The 15,895-nt window shown below is 43.2% G+C and overlaps 1 protein-coding gene across 6 annotated transcripts in view; it reads right to left on the minus strand.

The window, feature by feature from the left end:
* LOC137538339 (solute carrier family 22 member 6-A-like) overlaps nucleotides 1–15,895 on the minus strand; it is a 275,461-nt gene that overhangs the window by 8,839 nt on the left and 250,727 nt on the right. For all 6 annotated transcript variants that reach the window (XM_068260441.1, XM_068260438.1, XM_068260439.1 and 3 more), the window contains 2 exons: nucleotides 14,731–14,945; nucleotides 6,950–7,058 (listed from right to left, as the gene is read on the minus strand). In XM_068260441.1, the coding sequence (XP_068116542.1) occupies nucleotides 6,950–7,058; nucleotides 14,731–14,945 (324 nt within the window). The remainder of the gene's footprint in view (nucleotides 1–6,949; nucleotides 7,059–14,730; nucleotides 14,946–15,895) is intronic.

Consider the following 15,895-nt stretch of genomic DNA (forward strand, 5'->3'; position numbering starts at 1 on the left):
AGGATCAGCTGTATACACATCATCATGGCAACAGGGACGTGAACCCTCTGCTGTGCATGTGTACTGTCCCAGTTTGAAACATATTGTATGGCTCTCACAGAATTACATTTTAAAATATGTGGCGTTCATGACTCTCACAGCCAAAAAGGTTCCTGACCCCTGCGCTAAAGAGTTGATTCATCAATAAGATTAACGAGCGCTGCTTCAGCAGCGGTCGTTAAAAAAACAATCAGCAGCCGCTATGCATGCTATGCTCATTCCTTGAATCGTTGCGTGCCTTATTTTGTTATGCGCGTTGCTTCCTTAGCAATGCGCACTCCTTTAAATAGCGGGCGTCTCTGTGAAGTATTGCGACTGTGATACTTCACTAGTGTGGCTACTACCTTACCTAACAACTATGCTGTGCTGTAGGCCCAAAAGCTAAGGCAGGGGCATTTGTCCCCAAAAATCCACTGTAAGAATCAGAATGTACATTAGATCTTTTAAATGTATTCAGTCTTTATGATCAATTAGAGTGTTTGAAATATCAAATCAATCCACCATACTTCATTCAGATTTTTTCAGTGATTGAAATTTTCCACTATGGCAGATTGATCTAATTCCATTTGATTTCCCTATACAATCATTTTTTTTTCGGACATCAAACAAATGACAGCGATCATAGGCTACAGGGGCTAAATACATGCCTTGAATGCAAATCAGATGCAAATCATGTACTAGTCCTAATATATAATTTGAATGCAAATTGAAGCACATGGATGCAGCTAACCATAGGTATACTTACAAGAGTTTTGTACAGCAGGAGACATTGGCAGCGCTTCCAAACAGAGACTGCACCTGAATTGACTACCTGCAATAGATGTGCAGAGCTCCACAATGTGGACTAAAATACACAACTTGCATTCAAAACAGGTACAGCAAAGGAGGACGTTAGCTTCAGGTTTTTTAACCAGAAAAAAACGCAGAAAAATCTGAAGTTTTGGTTGAATCATGTATGGCCCCTTAAGACTCAGCAATGTCAAGCACTGTGCATATAGCTAAAGACCAACAACCTTGTCTGTGCTCACTGTGTTCGAGTTTGCCTGTAGCATTTCAAGCGTCCACAATCTCAACCTCTTTTTCTTAAAGTAGCATATATCTGGTCCCAACATTGCAACTGCAACAGATTTACAGTGCTATACAGTGTGCCTGTACAATTTATCTATGCTACTGCTATGGCTCCAGTGGGCTCGATCTGGCGGCTAATCGAGCCGCCGGGTAGACCGGTGTATGCACAGCATAAGGGAGACTTCCTATTGCTGATTTTATAAATTTCCCTATGATTTTCATATTGAGACTTCCACTACATGATTTTCATATTGAGACTTCCTATTGTCCTTATATGAATTTCCCTATGATTTTTGCATTAAAACTTCTTCTATATGTTTTTCGTATTGCTGTTAGAAAATATTGTGTGCACTTATTATACTGTGGGCTCTCCAAAAGCCGCTAATAATATTGTATTGTTTTCTGTATGCACTATTTTTTTATCTGCTTCGGGCATCTGTGTGTGTTGGTTGGATGGCTTGGGGTGGGTTAGACTATCATTTTCTATGTCCATGTGCTTTGTGCACTGTATCGGGTGTAACAAGAAGCCTCTGAGCCCCCAAGCAAAATTATCATGGTTGCCACTAATCCCCCTCCCCACCACCACCACACGTGGCCATTTGACACACATTCTTCCTATGCAATCCCTCTTCCCCTTCTGGCAGGGTAAGAGTAGGGAGCTGTGTAATAATTGTGTGATATTTAGCTGCTCCAGTGATGCATCGGGTCTCCTCTCGGCAGCCACTTGCTCTATGCTGCATACCCGGCTCCCAATCACATGACATGCATCAGAAGCTGGATGATAGCGGCATAGGGCATGCGGCTGTCAGGAAGAGGAGGAGACTTGATTAAATAAACACCGTTCTGCAATGTGGGGCCACCATTTCCCACAGAACCTCACTACCCGCCACAGTAAAGGAGGTCATGGGCTTTTGTTATGTCTGTGCACTGTAGCTTTGTATATTGTATGACTATATGTTGCCATCTTTATTCATTTTTTTGCCAGAAGGTGATAGAGGACATCATTACTAAAGTATGTCTAGGGATGGTGACCCCATAAAAATTCTGCTATTCCCATGATTTGTAGTTATGACAATTTAAAGGGTTACAAATTCTGCAATCAGATATTGCAAGACAAAAGAGATATGCGATATATAACTAAAGTTTTATAGCCATAATGGTTTGCAGTAATAGGGCCACTAAAAAGGAGAGGTTTTCATTAGCAGAAGAAGCTGTTCTTTGCACAGCCTGAACAATTTACATTATTTAGCAGGACATCATCTACACAATCTCATTTGGGAGTATCAGTAGCACACATTACTGCACTTCAGAGTGATTTATGATTTTAATGGTACATTTTCCTTGTCCTCGTGGCAACTTCCTTGTCTGTGGATGTGTAGGAGAGATAATATTAAGAAATAATATTAGAAACCTAGGTTAAAACTCTTGTTTTATTAAAATAATTCAGCATTTCCAAAATATGAAAAGCTGTCAGCTTTTCTGGTGATGACTTCTATAAATGTGTAAAAGGTGAATGCGGGGATAATCATCTCCCGCCTAGACTACTGCAACACCCTGCTCTGTGGCCTACCAAAAAACAGGCTAGCTCCTCTCCAATCCCTTCTAAATGCAGCGGCCCGCCTCATTCACCTTTCCACACGCTCTTCCGATGCAGCCCCACTGTGCCATTCTCTCCACTGGCTACCCATTACCCAGAGGATCCAGTTCAAACTCCTGACTCTAACATACAAAGCCCTCCACGAGTTGTCTCCTCCATACATCTCCTCACTAATCTCAAGATATTGTCCCTCCCGCAACCTTCGCTCCTCCCAAGAAATTCTCCTGGCCTCTAAGCTGATCACCTCCTCTCATGCTCGCATCCAGGACTTCACACGAGCATCAGCCCTTATCTGGAACTCTCTTCCACAGCCTGTACGTCATGCGCCAAACCTGGACATCTTCAAACGCACTCTTAAAACACACCTTTTCAGACAAGCTTATAACATGCTATAGCCCTTTATTTACTTATTTGTCACAATGTAATCAGAGGCAAAGAATCACTGCCTCATCCATCCTCCACCCCCTTACCTAGTGTGTCCCCCACTACCTATTAGATTGTAAGCTCGCAAGGGCAGGGTCATCCTCCTAATGTTTACTGTTTTTGTAACAATATTTGTGCTGCTTGGAACTCTGCTGTATATTTGTTAGTTGTATCTATGTTCCTAATGTCGTCTTATTGTGCTTTGTAAAGCGCTGCGGAATATGTTGGCGCTATATAAATAAAAAATAATAATAATAATAATAATAATAATAATAATAATAACAATTCTGGCTTTATTAATTTTTTTTTTTTTCATTTCTTACATTAAGCTGATTATTTATTTATTTTTGTGTGTGTGCTCTATTTTGATGTAATTTGTGTTGTGTTTCTTCCTGTTGTTGATGGTTTGTGTGTAGATAGGTTGCCTCAGTCTTATCATAAAAGTGAACCTAAACTGAGTGGGATATGGATGTTTTCTTTTAACCAATACCAGTTGCCTGGCAGTCCTGCTGATCTCTTTGGCTGCAGTAATGGCGGAATCACACACCTGAAACAAGCATGCAGCTAATACAGTCTGACTTCAGTCAGAGCACCTGATCTGCATGCTTGTTCAGGGGCTGTGGCAAGAAGTATTAGAGACACAAGATCAGCAGGAGAGTCTTGCAACTGGTATTATGCAAAAGGAAAAATCCATATCCTTCTCAGTTTAGGTTCCCTTTAAGCATGGCTACATTTCCTAGATTTCTTTGTCTCCGCTGCGTTTTGAGCATATTTACAAGAAACTCCTCAGAATATTTCCTGCTTCTACTTTTTTTACCCCTTCAGCAGCTCTCTCTGATCATCTTACTGTCAAAATTTACAACACATACAAATGTAAAAAAAATAATAATAATAATAATAATACAAGGAGCTCTCCAGGTAATATTGTGATTCACCAAGCAGTGAAAGAAGGCAACGGAAAAGATAATGATCTTGATAGCCCAACTTCACTTAAGATAACCCTTTTTAATTATTAAAAAAAAGGTTCTTATCTGACAGTACAGACAATAGTGGTTAACAGTAACATCAATTCAACATGTATCAGAATAAAACATCACAAATGTATTAAACGTTCTACAATCATATTCAATCATATACAAATGATACACATGATATACAAAAACTTTTCTTTTCTTCGTAAAAATTTGGCTATATAGATACAACCACAGTGTGTTGCATCAACAAATGCCTAGGGCACATTTCGTGGCCACACAGCCACTTCCTCAGAGACTCAACAGAAAATAAAACTTCATATATATTTTCTAGTCAAATAGACATATACACAATCAATATCCAAATCGGGACTCTGTACTATAGAGATATGATGGTAAACATTAAGTTCAGACCTCATTGAGCTCTTAAAGCAGTATTGTCAACATAAAAATCAAAATTTCAACAGCAACTGGTCTGAGTGTATTAAGTGATAAAGATGCTAACCCTGCATTCAAAACTTGCAAAACTGTTTTTGCTGTTATGGTTTGTAGTTATCACATACTTTAGGAGCACTGGCCTTAGTTGCAAACAGTGCCAAAGAGTTGAATGCTGGGAGTTCTTTTTATCTATAATATATTCCTCCTCCTTCCGTTTATTTCCCTGCCTAGCTGCTTATCAGAAACTCCCTCTGATTACTTGTGTTTACAAGCAAGGTTGAGGTGACTCAGTGATTTGATGTGTAAATAAAAAAAAGACAGTGCAGTTGTTAGTATACACCTCAGTGGGAGTGTCTGAAGACTCTGTGAAGAGGGCAGCTAATGAATACACAATGAGCAAGAGAAGGGAGGGGGGGGGAAACAAGAGTAGGGAGGATATGATGTCAGCATTAGCTTGGCAAGATGGCCACTGCCTATAATAAGATTTTCTGCTTTTCCTTTATAAAATTCACAGGAATCATTACGTGGATAGCACAATACATCTGTTATGTAAGTAGAAGTAGTATTTATCTACTTACATATGTGTTTTTTATTTCTAGGTTAGCATGGGTGTCGCTTGTTCTTTAACTTAATAAGAATCTTATACGTGCTGCATTATAGAAAAATTCTAGAATTCTGCCCACAGAGAAGCTGATCAGAGCACGCCAATCCCGGTGTCTTCCGCCAGCAACTTGGAATGCAACACGTGTTAGATTCCTCTTGGGTTAAGCGCTCAATGGAATTTTACAAACTAGGTTCTCAATACATAGTATGTGTACCCGAGGGAGTACTTCAGTTTGGTTCAGGGGATACTTAAACTTGATCTATTCTATTACGTTTAGAGATGAAAAAAAAAAAAAAGATAAACCATATATCAATTAACCTGAATAAGTATATAAAGTATTTTAGTCAAAAGCATCAAGGAATGTGATAGACCCTGGTAACAGACTAACCCTATGAGAGACGCCTTAACAACCAGCCTCTCATGATATACTTCAGTAAATGGCTTCCTCCCCTAAAAAATACCTCCAATAACAGACTGCCCCCCTGTGACAGACCCCTGTGACAAACAGCACTCCTACTAATAGACAGCACCTCCATGACAGACCCCTTTAACAGGAGATAATCCCTGTGAGTCACTGCGAGCCTTCAGCAATCAAGATTAAACAAATCAAGCCATTCCATTAACTTCATTAATAGTTGCCTGCTGCACACCAACAGCGGTGTGCCAAAGCAGGTTAATCATGACATGAACAAACCAGGGGAGCTAGACAATTATTTTGGCAAATTAACTGCCTGTTTGTTATGTGCCCCTTCTACTTCCAGTTCCTGCTTGGCTGCCAGTGGTGTGGATGTTGTCTGTTACTGGGGCTGCTGCTGAAGGAGCTTACCTGACTCCCCAATGTCCAGCATCTAGTCTCCTGCTTCTAATCCATATTGCTCTCTGTCCCTGCTGTCAGTAATCCTGTGCTTACCAGGTCAAGTGCTGCTACCACCACTGGCAGCGCATCTGGGACTTCCAGTGCGGCTGGCCGCAGTGGCAGGGTTAGTGCCAGCGACGTTCCTGCAGGGATCCAGCCACATAATACTCAGACTGTAAATGAGGGCGGACGCATGCGCTGGTAGCGTCGCTCATCTTATGCTCTAAGGAAGCATGTCAGCTGACCAGCTGTCAGCTGACACGCAAAGCTCCACCTCCGGTTCCGGATTGGCCAAACGGCTTGGGGGCGTGTTCTCCTGCTTACCCGGGCTTCTTAAGCGCTGTTCTGACACTTGCTCACTGTCTGCTCTAGCTAACACTTCGCAGTGAAGGCTTCAGACCCTAGTCAGTTCCGTGTGTGGCTTGAACTGGCAGGACCCCGGGGATTCCATACTAGCTCAGCTTACATATATATTGATTACTTGTGTTTGACTATTGCCTGTTTCTCTGACTTCTCTTTGCCTGCCGATTCTTTACCTTTGCCAATCTGATCTGTTGCCGACCTTTGCCTGATTACTTACTCAGATTTTGCCTGCCGCCTCTGTACCTTTGCCAATCTGATCTGTTGCCGACCTTTGCCTGATTACTCACTTAGATTTTGCCTGCCGATTTTGTACCTCACTCAGCTGATCGGAGCCAACCCGTTTTTGTATGACCATTCTCTATATCTGTATTCAGTGTTAGTACTGCCTTCTACTATCACTGTTTGTGTGCCATTTCCCTTTCAGGGAACGTTGTATATTGTCTGTCTGCTAGTGGCCACACACACTAGCAGATCGTTAAACCTACATTATGTGACCTCATAAGTTATTAAAACATACTTGCATCTTGTTATTTTGTTTTAGTTTGTATTATGTTTACTAAGGAAGAATCTTGATTAGTTTTTATGCTTACCTGACCACGGTGGGGAAGAGTTCAGCAGTAAAAAGATAAGTACAAATGGTGGAAGAACCAAGAAATCCCTTGGACAGCACAGTTACAGCCAACTGCAACCATATTAAATCTGGAATATATAATAAAACTTTAGTTTTTAATTTTAGTAAGGAAACACTGTCACATACTCCCACATATTACAACAAATGTACATTTTTTAAACAGCAAACCTTTTTTTGGGGTTTCACAGATTTAATGCTGGCAATGCAATTTCCCATCAGATAGATGGGTCGATTAGATAATTTCCAACAGATCCAATCTGATCCAATCTGATTTTGATTGATTTTCTGATTGATTTTCTGATCACTTATATACAAATTGATCAGCAAGATGATTCAAGATCAGATCGGACCTGTCGGAAATTATCAATCGACCCATCTATCTGAAGGAAAATTGCATGGTGTATTCCCAGCATTAGGGACAAAAACTTTGTACTCTATGGTGCTTATCAGACTTCTTACTGTGTTAATAGAGGTTTAGGGTCCTTTCACACTATACAACAAATAACATGTATCAGCGGTGTTGATTTTATCTTTTAGAAAATATTGGCCTGTCCTGCTGATTGACCCTACTTTGATGCGAGCACTTCCTAATAAACCAAAGTTTATCTATCGCAGGGCACCGAATCTTAGGGACGCCCTCGTCCCAAGCTGTGTGGACCCACCCAGAGGTCAGAGGGTGAACAACTGGCAACAACCTGGTTTTTACCCATGTGGGAACTGCCAGGGATGTGGTTTGTCTAACAGGAGGGAAATAATAAGATCTATAACCTCTCCCCACAACCAAAGAAGCTTTAAGCTAAAGAACTTCGTTACCTGCACCTCCACGTATGTGGTATATCTGCTATGGTGCAGCTGCGGAGACCACTATGTAGGTAGAACTACTAGAGACTTAAAAACCTGAATTAGAGAGCACATCTATAAAATCCGGAAAGGACATGAGGACCACAGTGTCTCTGCTCACTTTAGAGAGGCCCACTCCTGTAACCCTGATGGCCTCAAGTTCTGTGTGTTGGAAAAATTGGCCCCAAGCTGGAGGGGGTGTAATCGTTTAAGGGAGCTGTCTAAGTTAGAAAGAAGATGGATCCATAGACTAGGGACCTTAACCCCTGGTGGATTAAATATAGAAATTGACATCAACTGCTTTATTTCCAATGATTAGTGCTGATCCCAGTATTAACAGTTGACTAGATCTATTGTCGATTTTCAATTGTAATTCCTTGCTGATTTTCCGTATATATATATCTGTACTAGCGTGTGGGGTGGATGTTGGGAGGAGGGTGGGTGGGGTGTGAGATAGATTTTCTCTGTATTGAGAACGGGCTGTGCAAAATGCTTTTTTATATTGTTGCTGTGTTAGAAAAGCTTCCTCTTTGAGGGAGAATGGGCTGTGCAAAATGCTATGTAAAATTGCTGCTGTGGTAGAAAAGTATTTTTGTGAGGGACTAGTAGGGCGTAGTTACTTCCCTACACATGCATTGGGTAAAGTGGGTGGGGGTATTTATTACTATTTTACACATAGGAGACTTGGGGATGGTATATGTTGTATATATGCATATGGGAGAATAGGAGGGATATGAGTCCGCAGGTTGGACTAAAATTATCTCACAAGCATTGCATTGTGAGGTGCAGTGGAGAGCACTTGACTAGAATGGCGGCTCTTTCTATGATAAGAGGACAGGGTTTTTTGTGATCTAATGTTAGTTTCATTGTCCGCATATTAATGAGGTTTAACTGTATGTTTTAAGATTGTAGCCTGTGACCCTGCAAGGTTCCGCCCCCAACCGCTGGTAGACCAATCTGACTTACACCCTAGTCTGGGCATACAGCGATGTGGGAGGCGGCAAGGGCGGGCACTCGCATTCATTAGACTCTAGCGTGCGAGCGTGTCCAGTGCCCCTGATGAGTCACGCCCCTACAGTGACAAAACGCGTTGGGCGGAGCCTGGACACGCACGCTTTTTCCTACTTGACATGGAGGACGGAACTACCAGCGCTACGGCGTGGACACTTGGAGGACATCAATGCCGGTTAACCGGATATGTGAGATGAGCCTTTGATTTTATTGTACATGGTACGCATATGCTAGGGGTTAGACCCATATTAAATAAGGATTTTACGCAATGAGAAGCGGATGTCTTATGTTTTCTCCTAGCCACCTGTTGCAGTGATTATATTTTTGCCTGAATACAAAGCAGAGATTTGGTGAGCAGGGGATTGAGGGTGGGGGAGTGTGAGAGTGTGACCCCCGTTCCTGCATGCGGTGGCTTTTCCCAGAGCACAGTGTGTTGTGTTGACACAGGGTGTACGAGTGTTTAAGAATTACCCGCTATGTGCCTGCTCTCTTTTTGACACAGGTTCTAATGCTGCACAGGAGTTAACTCCAGAAGCGCTGCTGTGAACGATATAGATTTTATCTGTTTGCCATCTGGTGTTGGGTAGGATTTTTCTATCTTTTAGGAAGTACAATTTTGTGTCCGATCATTTTTTTCTGATTACCGCTAACCGATTGGATCGATAAAAAAAACGGATCAATTTCATTAACCTGATAAAATTGGCCAGTGGTGATTTGGTGATTCGTTTTAAACTTTGTCTGGAAAAAATAATGTAAAATGAGGGCCATGGGACTCAACACCTCTCTCACTGGTTTATAAGTAATAGACAACATAATGCAGAGATGTACAGTTATCCGCTTGTTCCGGGTATTGACCACTTTGCACTGGATGTACTAAGGGGTGCTATGACCGGGTCTACACAATCGTGCAACAGGTGATTCTAATATGGAAGTGGCTGGTGACATATCTGGACCTGAAGGGCTTTGAATATCATACCCCTCTGTGGGACAACACCAAGTTAACCAAACTGGTTACAATACCCAATAAGCACTTCTGGTTCAGTAAGGAGATTGTCTTCCTTGGGTACATCATACAGGTGGGTAAACTACTCCCATTTAAAAACCTATTCACCCAATTCAAGGTATTGCTCACGCAATGATTTAGATATCTACAACTTCACCATGCACTGTGGGCCCAGTTTGGCAGCGTTCCTGTTGTCCTCCTCACCTCCCCTGTACTAGACCTAATAATGGAGATCTCACCGGAGATGTACAGTGTGATGCGAAAGTTCTGGCAACCTTGAAAATCGTCACGACTTTCCTGTATAAATCGTTGGTTGTTACGATAAAAAATGTCAGTTAAATATATCATATAGGAGACACACACAGTGATGATGTCAGTTAAATATATCATATAGGAGACCCCCTCTTCAGAGAAAATTAAAAGAGGAGGGAAACTTACAATTGACCCCCTTAAATACTTTCTCATAATTGGATTCACTTGTGTAGGTCAGGGGTCACTGAGCTTACCAAGCCAATTTGAATTCCAATAATTAGTTCTAAAGGTTTTGGAATCAATAAAATGACAACAGTGCCCATATTTATGCACTTGCCTAGTTTTATTTAAACAATTATTGCACACTTTCTACAAATCCAATAAGATTTATTTCACTTCTCAAATATTACTGTGTGTGTCTCCTATATGATATATTTAACTGACATTTTTTATTGTAAAAACCAACAATTTATACAGGAAAATCATGACGACTAACAAGGTTGCCCAAACTTTCGCATCCCACTGTATATAAAGTATTGGTTGAACACACTGCCCTAGATCGAACCTGCCAGTTCAGATCAAGGTGATTGGCACTGATAGCTGATTTGGACGACGAAGACTAGGAGGAGGGTCTCTCAGTGCCAAAATATGTCTCACTAAATTCATGCGAAAGTCTCATGCAGCTGTATACCCTACATCCTAGGTTCTCAACGTGTGGTACGTGTACCCCAGGGGGTACTTCTGATGGTTCCATCGGGTACTCGACTTGATATACTTAACCAAAAATAACAATAGAGTTTTAGAAAATGATAAATCTTATTTAAACAATATCAAATTTGTATTTTAGCTAATTAAAAGCAATAGTAATTGCTTGGAAATTGTTTAGAACCAATGATCATGTACTACAATTAAATATATTTTTGTCAAGGGGTACTTGCGATAATGTTTTTATGCTAGGGGGTACTTGGTGAGTACAGGGTTTTAAAAGCGGTACAAACCAATAAAATGTTGAGAAACACTGCCCTACATCATACATCTTACTCCATCTAAGATACATGGATTCAACAGAGCAGTGCCAGATTAGTGTCCTGAATGTCAGAACCCTCCATTTATTCACCTAATGTAGGACTGTCTGCCTATTAGCGAATTTGTTGGCAGGTCAGCAAGTTCCTCCATGATAAGTTGGGATGCCCAGTGTCTACTGACCTGACACATTGTATACTGGGAGTATTCACAGACAAAAGCATCCAAGTAGACACTAAGAAATTCCTCTCAGAAACTTTATTTGCAGCTCGACAGGAAATCATGCTAATGTCCCAATGAAGACGGAATGGAATAGAAGGATAGATAGAAAAAAAACAAAAACCTAATATATGGACATCGGAATGCACCCTCCAAGTTTCACAAATTATGGCATAGGTGGCAGGAGCGATAGGCTCATCTCACAGACAGGAGATTGGTCCTGACAGTGCAACCACAAATTAGCTGAAACCGTAGGTCGCTATAACAGACTGTAAGTCTATAACGTATCCAGCTGAGCAATACTGCCTGATGATAATATATAATGGCTTTTACTAACAGTCCTGCTGTCTCTGATGGAGCTGGTATCTACACAGATTGTACTTTCCAGAGATACTCTTAGTGCATCCTGATTTTGTTGTATCTGAATGCCCATGGTCACAATAACAATTTGACACTTTTGATGCACTGACCTATACACCAACCCATTGTTATTCTCTGTACAAATGTTTCCCTTATTTATTTATATTGCATCTGTTATCATGCATGGAGAACGCTGTCTTGTTTTTACCATATGACTCAATAAAATTATTTTTTGTTAAAAAAAAAAATGAGGGCCATGGGGATCCCTAAGAGCACTTTGACTTTCATTATTTTCTCAAGTTAGGCCCCGTTCACACTTGCGGTTTTGTCAAAACCGCACCGGATGTCCGGACCGCACCGTATCCGGACCGGACCTGATCCGTACGGTTCCTATCCGGATCCGGTCCGGATCCGGTCCGTTTGCATCCGGTTTCCGTGCGGTGTGAACACGGTTGCGGTCCGGATCCGGTTTCTTAAGGAGATAACAACCTGTTATTACCTGGGGTCTGGGAGGTCAGCAGAAGGGTCTGGGGTCATTGTTGGAGACAGGTGGACGTGTGGAGACCATCCGTGGATACAGAGACTGCAGTTGGGACCATGGATCCAGGCATTTTTTACTCGTATACCTGGGAATTCTCTGTTGTTCGCATCCTCGTTATCAGACTAATCAGACATGTTGCTGCCTAGAGCTCCAGCATGAAATCGCTGCTGCCCCACCTGAACGCTGGGCCCATGTGGTCCCCATCCAAAATGCATAGGAAGTGGGGTAGAACGTCCGGTTTTTGTAGCCAGTGTGTTGTGCGCTCTCCGGTTCTCATTGGTTTCCATTGGCCGGATGGTGCAGTCCGGCTCCGCCCCGGATACGGCTGCCGGAGGAGCCGGACCAAAAAATAGCGCATGTTGGAACGGACGCCGGAGTCCGGATCCGGTCCGGATCCGGTCCGGCTCCGGTCCGGCAGAACGGACGCATGTGAACGGACGCATAGGCTTTCATTGCTATTGCCGTGCGTCCGTTCCGTCCGTTCTGCAAGCGGTCCGGCTCCGGCACGGCGATTCCGGACGGCCACCGCTAATGTGAACCGGGCCTTACTCTTTCAGGCCCTTGTACTTCTCCAGTTTCTTATATTTGACCCTGATGTTTGGTTGATTGGCCAGTACCAGTCCGTACCTGGATCTGGATGTTCCACAGGATCTTAGCTCTGTTATTTTCCATATTTTTCAATAGGATCTTCAACTGGACTAGGAAATTTTTAACCCATACTTTCATTGAAGGTGTTCTAGTTCACATTGCCAGCTACTAGATGTTGGACTGTCTAGTTAGTAGTAGGCCTTTCTGTGACAGTTTGTATCTTGGATTCTGTCTAGTGAGGTAGGTCCCCACTTATATGGTTTTGGTGCTTAGTGCCTGTCCTTGTCAGGGCCGGTGCTACCAATAAGGCAAGGGGGCCAATTGCCCCCGGGCCCCAGAGCACAGCCCCCCCCCCCAACCATTTACATTTTAATTCAGCTGGCCAAGCTGCTGGGTCGCACGGCCATTAGCTGGGGAACAGTGGCAGGTAGGGGAAGGAGGAAGGGCCCCCCGAGTGTCCCCCCCTTGCCTGCCCATATGCAGAGTGATGCCAGCGGAAGCTACAGTACAACTCATCTGTCAGTGCCGTTGGGAACTTATGCAAGTCTTCTCCCCATCACGCAGTTCCATGTATCCTCTCTGCCCCCTAGTGGCGCCTCTCATTACTGCACCACTGGAGAAGTCAGAGAGGAGATAAGGAACTGCGTGATGGGGAGAAGACTTGCAGATGTTCCCGACGGCGCTGACAGGTGAGTTGTACTGTTGCTTCCGCTCGCATCACTCTGCATATCAGATGGGGGGGAGACTGCTTAAAATGAGGGGGGGACATCTGGCTATATATACTAGGGGCAGACTACCTAATACTGGGGGGTACAGCTGGCAATTTATGCTTGCGAGGGGCTAACCAATCCTGGGGCGCACATCTGGCTATCTTTACAGGGGGGGGCTACGTAATCCTTGGGGGCACATCTGGCTATATATACTGGCGGGCTACAAATAACTTGGGAGCACATATAGCTTTACGGGGGGAGGCTATCTATTCCTGGGGAACACATCTGGCTATCTATACTGTGGAAGTTGCCTAACGCTGGGGGAACATCCTGCTGTCTATACTGGGGGAGGCTACTTAACACTGGGGGCACATCTGGCTATCTATTCTGGAGAGGTGGAGGGGAACTACCTACACCAACGCAGTGGTGGAAATGGTCGGGGGGGGGGGGGGGGGGTGTCAGAAGGGCCCCCAAGTTACTTTTGCCCTGGGGCCCCATTGGAACTAGAACCGGCCCTGGTTCTTGTGCAGCTGTGATCAGTATTTCAGTGCTGTCTTTCAAACCCACTTTTTCAAGCACTGGTAGAATTTCCCATTTTCTTTTTTACTATTGCAAGGATTTCCCATTTTCAACCACCTCAGATATCTGGTGTAATTACATCCTATGCTGGGTCTTATTTGGCCTTGGCACTTTCTCTACTTGGTCTGCCTTCCATGTCTACTGCTACCTCAGGCAATTCATTAGCAACTTATTGATGCACTCCTGCATGCTCGGTTTTTAATCAGGGTAGTTGCTTTGACACCTACCAGATCTCTTCTCTTCTTTCGGGGGGGGGGGGGGGGGGGGGGCAGGCGCCCTTCCTTATGTCCTCCTTTGGCCAGCTTATCATACCCCAACAGATTTCTAATAAATGGCAGGGGTACATATTGATGGTTTTGATATTTTACTTCCCATGGAGCTGGCTATGCCGGACCTGCCTAACATCTAGATGGTACATAGCAGTAGATGTTTTTCTTTCTTGTTCTCATTAGTTTCATGTGACTGTGGGATACCATGGTACTTGTAGCATATGGGGGGTTGGAATTACTCAAATTAAGAAGGGAAAAATCTTGCTTCCTGAAACTTGTTACCCAGAGTTACAGGTGCTCAGTTTATCAGGAGCTATTCAAAATATACACTTGCCTGACACTCACCTGCAGGAATTGCCAGACTGCACAGTAAAATGACTCCAGACAGAATAAGGCAAAAGGAGACCGCAATGCGTCTGCCGATGTAAGCAGCTATAACTGTGCCCACGACTCGTAGGGGGAGCTCAATACAGCCAAAAACTACCTGTACAAGATAAATATTGAAGCCAAACTTCTGAATATCCATGGCCAGAGCAAAGAAGCTGAAGCTGCTGGAGAACCTGACGAAAGAGGAAATTGAGAGAGGGGGTAAATGCAGAGGCGTATCTGGGTAAAATGGCGCCTATGGCAAACACTGAAATTGCTCCCCCCCCCATCAGACCGTCCTTCCCCTAAGCGGACCTGAACTCAGAACGTCCTCTCTGCTCTAAAATATACACAAAAGCATAATGAACTTAAAAGCAAAAAAACATTTCTTTGTTACAGCTGATACAAATCCTAAAATAAATCTGCAGTGTGTCTACTTCCTGCTTTCATGGAAGCGGACATATGTTGACATCCTGTGCCTTGTAATGAGCTATCTGCGGTGGCAGTAAGCTGGCAATGGGAGAATTCAAATTACAACTTGTGATTAGACACAGATGAGGAAGAATTAGACAATCTAAACTCTCTTACAGGGTGCATTTCTTTATGTTTTCCTTTTTGCATGTGCAAGCTTCGCCTTTGAATCCTTGATTTGCAGCTCTCCTCGCCCACCCACATGCTGCGCTATGCATGATAGCGATAAGCTGCCTGCTGCCAGTCTCCCTCCTCCCCGCTCCATTTTTCGCCACCCCAACTCAAAGGCTTCTTGAAATCAGCTCGATTAAAGACACAGAGCAGCGTCTCACTCTGACCGCGGGTGTGCTTTAAATGCAGGAAGTGACGTCATTAGTCACTTCCTGCATTTGAAGTGCACCGGTGGTCACTGTGAGACGCTGCTCTGTGTCTTTGATCGGGCTGATTTCAGGAAGCCTGTGAGTTGGGGAGTTGGGGTGGTGGAAAATGCAAGGGAGACAGGTGGCAGGCAGCTTAGTAATAATCGATGTTTAACTTAAACTTTTCTGTTCTGTTCTGTTTTTATTCACAATGCATGATCCAGGTTTTCAGATTCAAGATTCTATAAACTCTGTAAAGCGATGTGGAAGATCTCAGCAGTATATAAATACTTAATAATAGTAAATTAAACTCC

This window comes from Hyperolius riggenbachi, chromosome 11 (genome assembly GCF_040937935.1).
Source record: "Hyperolius riggenbachi isolate aHypRig1 chromosome 11, aHypRig1.pri, whole genome shotgun sequence".
Lineage (NCBI taxonomy): Eukaryota > Metazoa > Chordata > Amphibia > Anura > Hyperoliidae > Hyperolius > Hyperolius riggenbachi.